The sequence below is a fragment of the Brachyhypopomus gauderio genome, chromosome 5 (genome assembly GCF_052324685.1).
Source record: "Brachyhypopomus gauderio isolate BG-103 chromosome 5, BGAUD_0.2, whole genome shotgun sequence".
Taxonomy (NCBI): Eukaryota; Metazoa; Chordata; class Actinopteri; order Gymnotiformes; family Hypopomidae; genus Brachyhypopomus; species Brachyhypopomus gauderio.
This window is the reverse complement of record NC_135215.1, coordinates 6,849,553-6,865,752: the sequence shown is the minus strand read 5'-3', so window position 1 is coordinate 6,865,752 and position 16,200 is coordinate 6,849,553. Positions and strand designations below refer to the sequence as shown.

At 45.8% G+C, this 16,200-nt stretch overlaps 1 protein-coding gene across 11 annotated transcripts in view; it reads right to left on the bottom strand.

Moving 5' to 3' along the window:
* Nucleotides 1-2,030: 2,030 nt before the first annotated feature.
* Nucleotides 2,031-16,200, bottom strand: part of shank3b (SH3 and multiple ankyrin repeat domains 3b) — a 27,414-nt gene continuing 13,244 nt past the window's right edge. For 6 of the 11 annotated variants that reach the window (XM_077005235.1, XM_077005236.1, XM_077005237.1 and 3 more), the window contains 13 exons: nucleotides 15,782-16,046; nucleotides 14,685-14,848; nucleotides 14,259-14,372; nucleotides 14,008-14,083; nucleotides 13,831-13,913; nucleotides 12,958-13,082; nucleotides 12,640-12,775; nucleotides 11,085-11,165; nucleotides 9,186-9,206; nucleotides 8,735-8,871; nucleotides 8,506-8,611; nucleotides 6,156-8,022; nucleotides 2,031-5,395 (listed from right to left, as the gene is read on the bottom strand). In XM_077005235.1, the coding sequence (XP_076861350.1) occupies nucleotides 4,801-5,395; nucleotides 6,156-8,022; nucleotides 8,506-8,611; nucleotides 8,735-8,871; nucleotides 9,186-9,206; nucleotides 11,085-11,165; nucleotides 12,640-12,775; nucleotides 12,958-13,082; nucleotides 13,831-13,913; nucleotides 14,008-14,083; nucleotides 14,259-14,372; nucleotides 14,685-14,848; nucleotides 15,782-16,046 (3,770 nt within the window). In that variant the 3' untranslated portion in view covers nucleotides 2,031-4,800. Of the gene's footprint in view, nucleotides 5,396-5,892; nucleotides 5,941-6,155; nucleotides 8,023-8,505; nucleotides 8,612-8,734; nucleotides 8,872-9,185; nucleotides 9,207-11,084; nucleotides 11,166-12,639; nucleotides 12,776-12,957; nucleotides 13,083-13,830; nucleotides 13,914-14,007; nucleotides 14,084-14,258; nucleotides 14,373-14,684; nucleotides 14,849-15,781; nucleotides 16,047-16,200 lie in introns of all 11 variants that reach the window. The other 5 variants (XM_077005241.1, XM_077005242.1, XM_077005238.1 and 2 more) reach the window with 5 other exon arrangements.

Below are 16,200 nucleotides of genomic sequence, written 5' to 3'. Positions count from 1 at the left end.
CAAGATGTGTGAAGAGGTAGGTTGTCCACATTGAAATAATTTGACGCCCTGTGGAAGAATGGGTGATAAAGCGCTGTCCCATGTCTCTCCTTCAAACCAGCAGCAAGGTGCATTAGGAAAAGGGACGATTCATCAATAGGGTGCACCTGCCTCTGTGGTAATAGGTAACAATGTAAAATGATAACACTACCACTCATACTGCACACAGCGGACTACCAACTCTGCCTCCATACTACTCTCAGCAATCAGAGCTGTTATTATCACTATTATTATTACCACGACATAACTGTACACTCAGCTGATGTGTAAATAACACATCACAATAGTTGATCAATACAGTTTCAATGCAGCCTCCAACATGTTCATGTACATATCTACATACCTGTATCCATAGTGAATCTATTTTTGCATATTTATAATAGTAATTTATTCTAACATACTGTAATCTCTTGCACTATGTATACTTATTGCACACTTGCCCTGTCATTTTTGCACTATTGCTACTATTTGCACTTCTGGTAGATGTTAACTGCATTTTGTTGCCATGTGCCTGTAATGAGCAATGACAATAAAGTTGAAATCTATCTATATCTAAAAAAAAAATGTAAAAATGTACCCACTGTGACATGGCCCATTATATTATATTGGTGGTATATGTCACATTGCACTGGACTCGGGTGTCAGACACCACCATCACTCCTACAGTGAGGCTCTATACCACATTGTAGCATTTATAGCTGGTCATTTATTCCAGTTATTAAAATGTTAATCTTTAGAGCAGGAGTCCTCAGTTCAAGTCTTGGAGGGCTGGTGTCCAGTACTGATTGCTCAGTTGTATATCTGGGCAAGAAAACCAGTAACTGTGCTGGAAACTGACTCTCCAGACACCCAACACTGGAACATATGACCTGTTATTCAGTGAATGAAATATGACCTAACCTTGACAACCATGATTGGATCACCTCTTCATTGTTATTGTGGTGTTTACTACACATTACCTGGTGTAAAATTTAATATCCTCGACAGAGCCTGGACGGAAGTCCAAAAGTTAGCTGGACGCATTGTTCCTGTAGTTGAATTCTCAGCTCCTCCACTTCACGGGACAGATCTTCATTTTCAGTGCAAGACATGTCTAGCGATGATGACGCGGGGACAGCACAGAAATTGTGATCCAATGCAAAATCTGTTGATAGATGTTCCAGCGAGGTGGGTTCAGATGGTGTTTCTCTCCTCTCCCACACACTGGGCCACGGGGCCCGAGTACTGTAGCCGTTCCATTCAAAAACCAATTGCACTGCACCTTTTACCAGTCTTCTCCGACCCTCTGTGGTTTGAGGTTCAACCAAGTGCTCTGTTGTGAAACGTCTGCTACAGACGTAAAACGACATAGTGGTCCCGACAGATGTTTATTAACCACTGTTTTCTGAGCTCTGAGCCAGAAAGCTATAGAAATTTAAACTTCCATTAAACTTCGCAGACGCCGAGCAATGAGGTACACAACAGTGCTCCGAGTATTTCTTCAGTTTTTCTGAAAATGTTCTGAGTTTAACTTTAACTTTGATTATAGCCAAAATGAGTAGCATATAGCAAAAGAAAGAAAAGGTTAGAGTATGCCGAGCCATACTATTTGAAAACGGAAGTGTTCATAGTCAAGAATACAAGGAGTCCATTCTGAGTCCATTCTGAGTCCAGTAAGCCCATCCAGTTTGATGAGGTCTTTTTTTTAACAGGGCCAGTTAAAAGCGTAATAAAATAACATTCCATTTTATACTAACGAAAAAAAAGTATATGTACTTGTTTTTACAATTATATGCGTTGTTCTTTACCGAATGATGAGCTACGAAAAACCGGAAGTGTGTTAGCCGATATCAGGGGACGTTCATCTCACGATACTACACGATACAAAAATATTACAGAAAAAACATGGTCATATGAGTTTAGGACATTAATTTACACAAGTATCACATAATTGTGTTTAGTGAAATACTTCTATTTAATTAAAGTTAGCGAACATTTCGATGGTGTTTCGAGGTGGCCGATAATAGGGGCTGGTACGTTAAATGCATTCAGACTTATCCAGGTTTCATCATGTTTCCTTTATCAAAAACACCGTTATACATGGCGTGTCAACTTATTTGAGTACAATATTCTCTTGAAAGCATACAAGTTCAGACTTTCTACTCAGAAATACTTAATTTAACAACAAAAACATCAAAAGTCCAAAGGAAGAGGTCCTTTGTGTTGATAAATGGACGCCCCACACGGGCTGTTCACCCTAGCGGATAATTGCTTCGGCAATTCAGCAGTTGTTACTATGGTGATCTGCATCCTCCCGGACATTACGTACTGTATACGGAGGTTAGCAGCTGTGTATAGATACGTGGTGTAAAAGACGAATGCGTCTAGCCTGTCTTGGAGAGGGATTCTGTGTGCTCTGATGAGAGGATGTGAGAGGGAACAGCAGTGGCCTATGCAGATGGCTTATAAAAGTAGCACCCTCCGCTTTGTGCAAATTTATCATCTGGACGAGAGGCATGTGTGAGTCCCTTGACTTGTGTGTTAGCATCCTGACGACAGACTGACGCTAGGCCTGTACTGTATTTAGCACTCCGCCTAATTATTCTGGTTAATGAGAAATTCCAAAAAACTATAAGTTATAGTACTTTGGTTAACATCAGAGAAATTGTTGAAGAGTGTTGAAGAACATGGCTAAGGCGGGCATGGACCTCTTCAAAAACAGCATTAACCATTTCAGGCCAGTTCGCAGAAATAATGAGTTAACCTTAGACACTAACGGCTACACTCCAGTAGTTCACACAGCATTACAAGAAAATCTATCTCCATTTACACACACTGATTTCCCCCCTAACAAATCAAAAACATCAAGTCCCCCTAAAATGTCATGTTGGTATTTCATGGCTCGGATAGATAACTATCTAACCCTATACTTGATATTTAATGAAAGGCCAAAACAGTGGTATAGAAATATCTTTCTTCTTTCCTGAAAAGTGCCTGTCTGCATGTCCAAATGTGTAAATTCACATTTCCATGGATCTGCATAAAAAACATTATTAATAATTACCATGGTTTTTGATTATTACTGTGTAAGCCCTTAAGTAGTATAACTTTTGTGCTCAATAAATCTCAACCAAAGTCTATAAGAATAAAATTCCCAACGTATCAATTACACAAAGTAACATTCCAATAATCAGATTTTACATATCAGTATTAAATCATGACGATGAATTACCTTGTTAATCCATATAGAAGACAAAATTGAACAAATAATGTGCTGTCTACTCCCCATAGTATTTGAGTGCTTCCGCTTTAAATAAATACTCCGTTAACAATCTTACCTCACATTTATTCATAAATGACAAACCAGAGGATGTTTCAACATTTTTAAATTACTTTTCATGTTTAAGAAATGTACTTTCTTTACTGGAAATATTTTAGATCTAAGAAATCACAGCAATACTATCGGGGAGAGAGTAACTATGTTTGGGCTTAAGTCATTAATTCATATTTAATATAATATAACAAAGTTAAAATATGACCAAATGAACACAATCACACAGGGATAAGACAAATATTTCAGTTAACACTCATACATTCTTCTCTTTGAATATATAAGCCCATATATATCATATACATATAAAATTGAATGTATTCACTGAAAATATGCTTCTTTATCAAATTTAGATGGCGGCAGTATTATCTCAAGGCCACACTTGTATTATGAAAGTTTGTAGCAGGGTTAAAGGTGCATTATGTGGGATTTTTACAATTAAGTTAAAATATCATAAATCATTTTTAAAAAGTCACTATCATTTTTAGCTCCTAATTATGTTCCTACGATAGATCTGCCTCTGGGCTTTTTTTAACAATCAAATTTGATGCTACTAATGTGTGTACATTGTTCTAAACATCACGGAGTAATTGATTAGATGAATAAAGTATGACGAAACCAGTTCAAACACTCATACACAGAGATTAGCTTGTATTATCAAAACAATGGCAGACTGGTCCAGCCAAAGGCTGCTAATAAGGTTCCCCCCACATATTGCACCTTTAAAGGGAGATTGTCGCTTCACTCTTCCACATGCTGACACGTATGCTCACGTGCCAAGTTCAGTCGCGGTAAGAAATCCAAAGGTACCAGCATGGCGTTTTTGTTGTCGCTGATGTTGTTGTTGAAAACTGACAAGATTGTGAATAAATATCTTAAACCCTGGGTGCCTGGAAGCATTGACATGGAAAAAAAAAAAGTTGACTAGCGTTTTAGCTCCCAATTCATAATCCTCAACTCTTCATCTTGTAGTATGGCACATTTCCAGCACAGATATATTTAATTCCCTGGGCACTCTTAGAATTCTACCATCTAAATGTATTTATAACATTATTTTATTTGTATTGTGCTAGTAGATGATGGCTATTCTCTTGGTTCTGTGCAATTAAATTGTGGTGTACATGGCAAATATGCTGATCACATAACCTTTAAACTGTAGCTGTCGACCCCAAGCACAACCGTGCTACAGTTTGGGTGTAGATTTTAGATTGAATAAGCCTTGGGTGGTAGGAGTGTGGCTTGAGTGTTAGCTTTGTGTATATTAGAGTAGGTTTGTTGTATAGGGTGGCGAGTAGTAGCAAGGTCGCGTGTTAGTGATAAGAGGAGTTTTTTAAAGTGATCGAAAGGTTAGGCTGGGTAAAGCTAAGGCTTATCTAGCCGAGGTCTGAGTGGCTTGCAAATAAAAGTGGTACAATTTGGCAAGGATTATTCAAAAAGTGTGTTCCAATTTCTCAGGCTCCTGAGCTATCCAGTAGCTGTTTCAGTGCGCGTTCAATGTTCATACGGTGACCCACCCGCGTGACCCCGAGTTCCGCCAGGTCATCCTTGGTGAGCGCGGGCAGATGAGCGCCTTCGATCTCGTGTTCCAAGAAGCGTGCACGGTGCTCTCCTAGTCCCACGCTCTCTAACCACTCGCCCACGTCATACTTACTCCACAGTGCCAGGGGGCGCTGTCTGAAGGGCCGCAGGGCCAGAAGGGGCCCGCCCAGCACTGGGGAGGGGCAGGGGGAGGCACAGGGCGACGGGGACGGGGAGCGGCTTCGGGCCCGAGCGCTCGCGCTCCGCATGACGAACCGCACCTCCTTGGGCTCCTGCGGGAGGCTCAGGCTGGACGACTTGAGGATGGTGTGGTGGTGGTGGTGGTGGTGCTGGTGGTGGTGGGGGCCAAAGGAGCGCACGGGCCCCAAGGGTTCGCTCCGCTCCGACGAAGCGCCGGGGCTGGGCGTGCGGCGGGTCACCGGGTAGCGGCTGCCGGGGCGGATGGTGAAAGTAGTGCCATAGTTCCTCTGAGAGATGGTGTGGAGCTCACCGAGACTGCTGAAGAGTCTACCCAGCGGAAATGGCGGGGAGGAGGAGGGAGGACGTTTCAGTCAGACAGTGAATCTAAAAATACTCCAGTCAGTTACAGTGCAGGAATAAGTACACTGTAAACCGTACAGGACATCAGATGTATGTGCTAAAAGTCTTTTCTGTGGAGGCATACAGTTACTGCTGTAAACAGTTTTCTTATAAAAAAAAAAACTGTACTGTACGTTAAAGACTTCTGAAACCAGCTAAAAGCTGAAACCCACCTCAGTTAGAGTTTAAGTGAAATACCACCCTGCACTACTGTCCTATATAGTAGTGTAAAAAGCTTAGGCAGACAGGCTCCTGGAATAAAGTGCAGATATATAGTATATATGTGTGTTGCTTTTGTGAATTAGTCCAGTTATGGTTTTGTTTTACTACATCAAGAGTAATGCTTCATATTGCAGCATTAGATAATGCTGCAGTAAGGAGTTTTAGTGAAAGAGAAAGTTAGTTGGACGAATAGTTGTTTTTACCCACAGAGCTAAAAACCTACGATTTACTCTTCTCCATTCTCCTCACATCTGCAAGGACATATAGAGACACACACAGGTGTGTTATGCCATAAAATGAGATGTGTGAACAAGGGGTGTGTGACGGAATTCAACAGACTAACAGCTGTGTGCAGTGGTGTTTCTGTGTTACTTTAAGATGCAGAAAAAAATCGATTCATGCAAGTGTGTGAACTGTTTAGGCCAAATGTGTGCAGACAGCTGCGTCACTCACAGGAGTGTCTTACCTGGCCCCACCTACAGGTGATCTCCTGCCAGGGTCGAGCGGAGCTCCCATTGGTGGTTCCTCCCCTAGAGAATGTGTGTCTTTACTCAGTAACTCCGCCCCCATTGCAGCAGGCCTACTATCATCAGCCACCTGAGCCCTGGGCTCCTCCCCCCAGAGTTTGGAGCGTCTTTGGAACAGGTAGCGTGGGCGGGCGGGGCCTGTGCTGGGTGGGTGTGGAAGCAGCTCGCTGTCTGATGACTGTTTGAGTAGCGGGTCCCTGAGATGGGCGGGGCGGCCACGCCCCACCCCACAACGTGGCTTGCTGGCATGTGTGGAGTCTGTGCTCTCTGAGGACAAAGTGGACATGCTGGAAACCGTGGAAACAGTACTAGTGGTCTCCATGTGGGGATCCTCGACACCGGAGTCTGCCGCCGAGTCACTCGCTTTGCCAGAAGAGGTCTTCGCTATGGACGGCCGTGAAGCCCCTGGAGAAATGGCGAGGGAGGCTTTGGATGTTTCCTTCATTAAAAGGCCATTGGCGAAGGGCTGAGGGGGCGGAACGATGCCGATCTTGCGGAGTTCTTCCCTGGTTTCTTCATCGCTGGATGAGAGCAGAGCTGGGGGCAGGGTGACGGTGTAGGGCTCTGCTTCCTCCTCGGAGCTCATGGTCAGGCTTCGTCCTGCTAGGTTCGAGAGGGTCGGGGCAGGTGAAGGCATGGAAGGAGGAACCCCTGGTTGCTCTGTGTCCATCAGGCCTGGTTGGATGATCTGCAGGGAAGGTGGCACCAGCGTGTCTTCCAAGCTTCGCCCAGATCCTGGGCTGCCGCTGGTCACCTGACTAGCTGTATCCGTGGTGATGCTGATAGGCTCCTCCCTCCAAGAATCGGAGGTTGGGGCCTCGAGAGGAGCAGGGGGCGTGACTCCTCCTTCTGTCTCCGGCCTCTCCACCGCTCTGCCCTGAGTGGGTGATGGCGAGGGAGTGGGCGTGGGAGTGGGCGTGGTACGGCCGCTGAGGGCACGCTCTCGCGCGGCCAGTGCAAGTGCTAAGGGAGAGGAGGGGTCCAGAGGCCGTCCTGTGAGTGGATGTATAAAGGTGGAGCCCCCCGGCGGTGGGCCAGGAGAGAGCATGGGGGCGGGCGGAGGCAGCTCGGCCAGCTCGTCCACCGAGTGCGACTGGGACAGTAAGGGAGTGGTTTGAGGCTCTGTGGTGCTGCCCTCCACAGAGAGGAACACACTGGGCCTGCGTCGAGCCCCTGGAGGCGTGATCCTGGCCCTCTCTGAGAGAACCTGCTGCTGGAACTGCTCTGCTCGGCTGCTGTGGGGGATCCGAGCCCGTCCTAACGGGGAGGGATCCCGGCCCACCTGGGCGGCCGCCCCCTCCTCTACCTGCCCTTGTTTGACCAGTGGGCTCTTTCTGCGTTGGGGCTTGGCAGGGGTATAAACCGCACTCAGACGGCCCACGTTGGCATATGGGTTCTCCACGGCCTGGCCCCGTCTGCGACCGCGCTCGGGTGGGACAGCCCCAGATGTAGGCGTCGCTGGCCTGGGAATAGGGGCAGGCTCTACCGGCAGGTGGGCGGTGTCCTGAAGAATAATCATTGAGCGAGCTTTCCTCTGCCGGTCAGTTGTGACAGGACCGTGGATCTTAGGTTCCGCCCCTGGCCGGAAGCTTGAGCGGTTCTGATTGGCTGCACGTGTTGGGGGTGGAGGTGGCAAAAATGATGGGGGAGGTCCAGAGTCCAGAAAGTAGGGTGTTGGAGGTGGAGGAGGTGCAGTTTGTGGAGGGGGCGGGATGCTGTCTTGTCGGAAGCTGTCTGTCATTGAAGAGCTTCTTGGAAACCGATGTTCACCAATCAAAGCAGAAATTCTCTCATCTTCTGGAGCACCTACACAAAATAATATTCATGTAGAAGTATGAGCATATCTGTGTGAACAAACTTCATGTGCCAATCATGTGTTGAAGCAGATGCAGGAATGTCCACTATATGAGAATGTGTATGTGTATGGACGCAGGGTTGCCAACTTTTCAAGATCACTTGGAGTGAGATTTGAACCTGGAGGAGGTGGCGAGTGTAAATTGTGGACGGGGGTTTGAACGTAAGTTGTCGATGGGCGGCGAACGTAAAATGGACACAAATTAAGTGTTATATCGCGATCTATTGATCGCCGGTGGTTGGCGCCAGAGCGAACTAGTAACTCATTGAATCATAGATGTAGATCAGAGTTAAATAAACTAGGTTTTTTTTCAGTGTGAGAAATCGGATGTTTGGCGTGAGAGCGTGTGAAAACGGTCAAATGCGTGTGTCTCACACTCAATGCGTGAGAGTTGGCAACCCTGTGGATGTGTGGAACTGGAAAAACTGTTTCACCAAAGGACTTGGTTCTGGACATTCCACGGGGAAGTTGCATGTGACTTTTGTCCACGCCTAGAGACACTCCAGCAGACACTGGTATCCCTTGCCTTTCAAACAGAGACTGCACACACACATGCACGCAGAGAAACATGCAGACCCAAGCAAAAATATATATAGTTTAAGTTTCTTTTGTCATCTTAAACATTGTAAGGCTAAATCCATTTGTGTTGTGTGTGTGTCTTACACTGATCTCGGCCTGAGTAATGCGGCGGCTGGTCGGTCTCTGTTTCACAGTGGCTATTCTGGAGTCTGGCTCCGAGGGGCGTGGCCTCATCACCACTACAGGCTCTTGTGGTGAACTCAGCATCTCATCCAGCTTCTCTGTGAGGAACACGTACAAACACACATTCAAAAACACCAACACAAAACCCTTCTCTGAAACAGACGCACACCCCAAAACGCCATCAAATCCTCTATATGAAACACACCCACTCAAAAACTCAAAAAAACACTTTCTTAACACCATTTGGTAAATAAAATAAAAGTTAAAAAAGTAAAAGGCATTCTCTTGCAGTCACACGCATATACCGCACACACACTTTACAAACCACATCTCACACATGCGTGATGAAGACGACCAGTCCCACAACCATGCCATGAAAATCCCACTGGGGTGCAGAGCCAGTGTCTCTTACCTCCTCTCCTCCTGCGCGAGGCTTGTAAATAAGAAGCAGAAAAGACTCTACACTTCCTGATTGTCTCACAAGATCAACAGTTCGTAAGTGTGAACCGGCCTTTGGTTGTCATAGTGAACAGGCTGTCCAGTGTAATGATGATGGGAAAGTGAGGCCATGCATCTAGTATGAGTGTTCTAAGGTTTTCTTTATCATCATAGCAGCATGGACTGTATTCATGTGATTTTGAAGCTCCCAAATTGTTGTTGTGAAGTTTCCTTGAAGTGGTAGCAACGGACAATGTGATTATGTTTTGTGAAGACATGCAGTTTGCAGCTGTAATTTTAAAACAGTACAATACACAGCATGAGAATTACTGTTGTCAGAGTCACACAATAAATATTGTTTCTCAGAAAAAAACATAACAAGGTTATAGTTAAATGTAAAAATAATTTGGGCAATATCTTTTTTTTCCACAAAAAAAAAAATCATTATGGAAACTAATAAAAATGCATCTGAAACCTGAAAACTGCTTGTAATTCTCATGTCTTAGCTCATGCATTTACGGTACGTTGATATTAAGACATCTTCTCAATCATCACGGCCCCGTGAATGCCACCACTGCGCTTGTCTGAGCCGTGTTCTTCTCCTCTCCCACCCCCTTTCAACCCTTTTCTCTTCTTTTCTTCAGGCCTCATGTAAGAATGGCTGGTGTTTTGCAAGCACATGTGCAATTCTTTACAGCCATTGTGATTCCTGAGCTGCTGGAATCAAACTACAGGATGTATACAAAAGAGTGACATTCCCCACAGGATGTGTGAGGGTACCCGTCCTGGGACAGTTGCTCCCGAGAGACATTATAATTCTGATTAGAAGTGCCTCACACTTCCAGAGAATGTTTCAAAGTAGGTTTCATCTATGTGTGTGTCCATGTACTTCGACACAGATTTTCTAAGGTCTTTATATAGAGAACCAAAATGCCAAGTTTGGAACTTGATAAGTCACAACCTTTATTTGGAAGAACTAGCATTACTGAGGGGGCAGAGGGGGAAATGCAATCAAACATCATTGCCCTGCAGTGGCATGCGTCACCCTGGAGAGTCTAAAACATTCACAAGGCGTTTGGGGGGTGATTTGACAGAAGAGTGTAACAGTGTTGGGCACACAGACATGCAATACGTGTCCATGTCCAGTACGTATTGAGTGAAAGTATATCAAACATGAGGAAATTCTCTCAGAAGAACAGAGTCAGAAAATGGATGTCAGATAAGTAAGATAGTTTGTTTCCTATCAAAGTGGCTTATATTGGATCCCTGAGTGACAAACAGCACAGAACCAAATAAAGAGTAAAGGTAAAAGGTCACCCTCCACCAAACACCCAAGCAGAACGTTGCAAAAGCTATGTATTCCATTCTTTACACTGAAGGCAAAGGTTAACCTCAACTGCGGTTATGGCTGGGTTTAGGTATGGAAATGCATATCACTACAGATGATGGGTTATGTATTATACATACAGTATGTCCTGACAAAGTTTAAAGAGGATGTGAGTGTGTGTGTGTGTGTGTGTGTGTGTGTGTGTGTGTGTGTGTGCGCGCGCCTGTGTGTGTGTGTGTGTGTGTCTGTGTGTGTGCGTGTGTGTGTGCGCGCACGCGCGTGTGTGTGTGTGTGTGTGTGTGTGCGCGTGTGTGTGTGTGCGTGCGTGCGTGCGTGTGTGTGTGTGTGCGCGCCTGTGTGTGTGTGTGTGTCTGTGTGTGTGCGTGTGTGTGTGCGCGCACGCGCGTGTGTGTGTGTGTGTGTGTGTGCGCGTGTGTGTGTGTGTGTGTGCGCGTGTGTGTGTGTGCGTGCGTGCGTGTGTGTGTGTGCGCGTGTGTGTGTGTGTGTGTGTGTGTGTGTGTGTGTGTGTGTGTGTGTGTGTCGTACCCATTTCTTCAAGCTCTGCTGTCATGCTCTTGGACCGCAGGGTTAGGCTGGTGCTAGGATCCCTCTTGGGAGGCGGAGGAGCTGAATGTTTATTGGGTAAGCAAAAAGAACAGTTCAGCACAACAGCACTGCATCATAACCTTACACAGTTCAGCACAGCAGCACTGCATTATAACCTTACACAGTTCAGCACAACAGCACTGCATTATAACCTTACACAGTTCACCACAGCAGCACTGCATTATAACCTTACACAGTTCAGCACAGCAGCACTGCATTATAACCTTACACAGTTCACCACAGCAGCACTGCATTATAACCTTACACAGTTCACCACAGCAGCACTGCATCATAACCATACACAGTTCACCACAGCAGCACTGCATTATGACCTTACACAGTTCATCACAGCAGCACTACATCATAACCTTACACAGTTCACCACAGCAGCACTGCATCATAACCATACACAGTTCACCACAGCAGCACTGCATTATAACCTTACACAGTCCACCACAATGCCACTGCATTATAACCTTACAGTTAACCACAGCAGCACTACATCATAACCTTACACAATTAACCACAGCATTACTGCATCATAACCTTACACAGTTAACCACAGCAGTACTGCATTATAACCTTACACAGTTAACCACAACAGCACTGCATTATAACCTTACACAGTTAACCACAGCATCACTGCATCATAAACTTACACAGTTAACCACAGCAGCACTGCATTATAACCTTACACAGTTAACCACAGCAGTACTGCATTATAACCTTACACAGTTAACCACAACAGCACTGCATTATAACCTTACACAGTTAACCACAGCATCACTGCATCATAAACTTACACAGTTAACCACAGCAGCACTGCATTATAACCTTACACAGTTAACCACAGCATCACTGCATCATAAACTTACAGTTAACCACAGCAGCACTGCATTATAACCTTACACAGTTAATCACAGCAGTACTGCATTATAATCTTACACAGTTAACCACAACAGCACTGCATTATAACCTTACACAGTTAACCACAGCATCATTGCATCATAACCTTACACAGTTAACCACAACAGCACTGCATTATAACCTTACACAGTTAACCACAGCATCACTGCATCATAAAATTACACAGTTAACCACAGCAGCACTGCATTATAACCTTACACAGTTAACCACAGCAGCACTGCATTATAACCTTACACAGTTAACCACAGAGGCACTGCAGTATAAACTTACATGGTTAACTACAGTAGCACTGCATCATAACCTTGCACAGTTAAACCACAGTAGCACTGCATAAAAACCTTACATGGTTAACCACAGCAGCACTGCATTATAACCTTACACGGTTCAGCATAGTAGCACTGCATTGTAACCTTAGATACACTGAAGTTTGAAATAAACAAAAAAAAAGAAATGTATTTTTTGAGCACATTTCATACACTGACAATTCACAGAGCTTAAGGGTGAGGTAAAGCAGAGACCATGTGACTCCACGTGTATGTGTATTTAAAGCAGGCGTGTGGATATGTACCCTTCTTACGGACAACATCTCCAGTGTCAGGTTTGCGTGTGACTGACACCACTTTCATAACGAGACGACTCCCTCCCTGTCGTATCAGAGACACGACCTGCCTGTGGCCCACTTTGACGACACTCACTCCATTCACCTACAAGACAGATATGAACGTCTTTCATTTCAAGTCAACCTTCTGACAAATCTATACATTTCACTGAAACATTCTCACAAGCTACAATCACTATTCTGAACTGTGTGATGGGTTGAAAACGCACATCATACGATGGTGATATGGACTGTGATTGTCAGCGGTTCGACACTCCAGCCCCTCACCTCTATAAGGAAGTCCCCGGTTCGTAGCCCCGCCCTCCATGCCACGCCTTCCAGGTCCACGGACTCCAGGTACTGCAGAGCAGGGAACGCCGGGGTCGGCGTGAACTCTTCGATGGGCGTTTCAGCTGATAAGGGAGAAGATAAACAGACATGGTGGGTGTGTGAGAGGCGGTCGTGTGTTTACGTTGGAGGACACATGTCTGCATGAGCTGGTGTTTACTTTCATACATTTTCAAGACAAAGTGCTTTTTTTTGCAAAAACTATGTATTTAATTCTTAAAATTGAAGGAAAAGGTTAACCATAACTGTGGTAAAGGTTGGGTTAGGTCTGGAAAATGCATCTCATTATAGTTACAGGTTATGTATTATACATATGTCATGGCAAAGTTTAAAGATGTGTGTGTATGTGTGTGTGCGTGTGTGTGTGTGTGTGTGTGTGTGTGTGTGTGTGTGTGTGTGTGTGTGTGTGTGTGTGTGCGTGTGTGTGCGTGGATGTGTGCATGTGCCTTTGTGCATGTGTGGATGTGTATGTGTGCGGTTGCATGTGTGGATGTGTGTGTGTGTGTGCATTTGTGCATGCACGGATGTGTGTGTGTGTGTTTGTGCAGGTGTGCGTGTGCGCATTTGTGCATGTGTGCGTTTGTTCAGGTGTGCATGTGCGTTTGTGTACGTGTGCATTTGTGCATGTGTGTTTGTGCATGTACGTTTGTGCAGGTGTGTGTGTGCATTTGTGCAGGTGTGTGTGTGCGTTTGTGCACGTGTGCATTTGTGCATGTGCGTTTGTGCATCTACGTTTGTGCAGGTGTGTGTGCATTTGTGCAGGTGTGCGTGTGTGCAGGTGTGCGTGTGTGCATGTATGGTGGAGTAACGGACCTTTAGCCCCTCGCAGGACGAAGCCGAACCCCTCGCTGTCTCTCTTCTGCAGAGTGGCGCTTTTCTCCTCTATGACATAATCACTGGAGATGGACACACGCATCCGTCACACACAAACACTCACAACAGAGAGACTCTGTACCTGTAGGAGGTGTAGTTGTCATAGAGACTCTGTACCTGTAGGAGGTGTAGTTGTCATAGGACCCAACGGTGTAGTGCCTAAATAGCCTCTTGGTACGATCCTCTCTTGTCTCTGCCAAACAAATCCCTCACATGAACGGCGAGTGTGACAGTTTACTGATTTGACATATCACAGTGCTGAATAATACTGTTAATGACATGCTAAACATTATTTGTGAATTTGATACTGGAACATGCGATTATACTCGTGTGTGTGTGTGTGTGTGCGAGCGTGCGAGCGCTCTAACCTAGCCGCGGGTCGTACTGTCTCAGCTGCACCTCCTCTACGCAGTGCGCAGGAAACCATCCAGTTCGTCCTTTAACTGACCCCTCCCAGAATCCTCCCTCACCAATGCTCAGCACTGGGGGAGCAGCGTGATCATGCTTTAGCAGAATATTCTCAGGCTCTCACAAGTCACAGGTATTTAAAGGTACATAGACAATATTTTGTAACACTCATTAGCCTTTTGGCCGCTCATGACAAGCCACAATATTAAGTACTTTGTAGTTATATTTTTATTTATTATTATCTTTAAACCTCTTTACTTCGAGCTGAACACAACGCAATATAAAAATCAAAATTTTTTTTTTTACAAAAAGCATTTTGGAGAAAACTTATAAAAGTATATTATGTATTGTGTAAGGGTGACCCTAACACGGTAGGACAGACTGACCTTTGACCCTCTCCCCGCGGTTGAGTGTGATCTCGCCCTCACCCTGCGGAGTGTGTGAGTTGACGGCGATGAAGGTTCGGCCGGGGACAGCACTGTACAGCCTGCGCTTAGACCCACGGGGAACAGCAGGGGGACTGGGCTCCCTCTGGACAGGACTACCAGGACTGCACACACACACACACACACACACACACACACATGTACACACACACACACACACACACACACACACACACACACACACACACACACACACACACACATGTACACACACACACGTGTGCATACACACATGTACGCACACACACACACACACACACACACACACACACACACATGTACACACACACACGTGTACATACACACATGTACGCACACACACACACACACACACACACACAGACACACACATGTACACACACACACGTGTACATACACACATGTACGCACACACACACACACACACACACACACACGTGTACATACACACATGTACGCACACACACACACACACACACACACACATGTACACACACACGTGTACATACACACATGTACGCACACACACACACACAGATGTGTACACACACACACACACACACATGTACACACACACACACACACATGTACACACACACACGTGTACATACACACATGTACGCACACACACACACACACACATGTACACACACACACGTGTACATACACACATGTACGCACACACACACACAGATGTGTACACACGTACGTACACACACACAGATGCACACACGTACGTACACACATGCACAAATGCACACATAAAATACACACAAATTCGTACATGTAATACACAGCATCATGCATACACACATACATGTGTACATACAGACACGCATACACACACGCATACATGTCTTGAAACCAAGCCCTTGGAAGAGACATTGAGTTAAGCCCCTCCCACCAGCCCACATTTCCTCAGGCACTTCCACTTTAGCACAACACATTGTTCACTGAACTCCTCTGCTCATTACAAGAGCTTGTAACCACAACAGCATTTCTGGTGTTAACGCGCTAACTATCACCTCGTGTAATCTATAACGCCAGGTCGGGCGCACCTGAGATGTCCGCGCGTTTGTCTCCTGAGGCTGCGTGTGTGTGCGTGAGCCGCCTGTGGACTGCGCTGGGCGGGGCCGATGTCGTCCGGCTCCAGCGGGGGCAGGCTGTGCAGCGAGGGGGCGGGCGAGGGGGCGGGCAGACTCTCGTCCAGAGCGTTGTCACTGGCCGAGCGGATCAGGGAGCGGCGCGGCGACACACACGCCCCCCGGCGACGGGACGAGTAGGAGGGGCTCTCCCTGAAAGGCACTGCAACAGAGAGACAGTCTCACACACATACACACCATCGACCCATGGTCACGTACGCATACACAGAAGCAGGTGTCTGTGTATTCTCTGCGGATTTGTCGAAGGTGCCAGACATGCAGGTAACATTGAACTTTATGTCACACACACACACACACACACACACACACACACA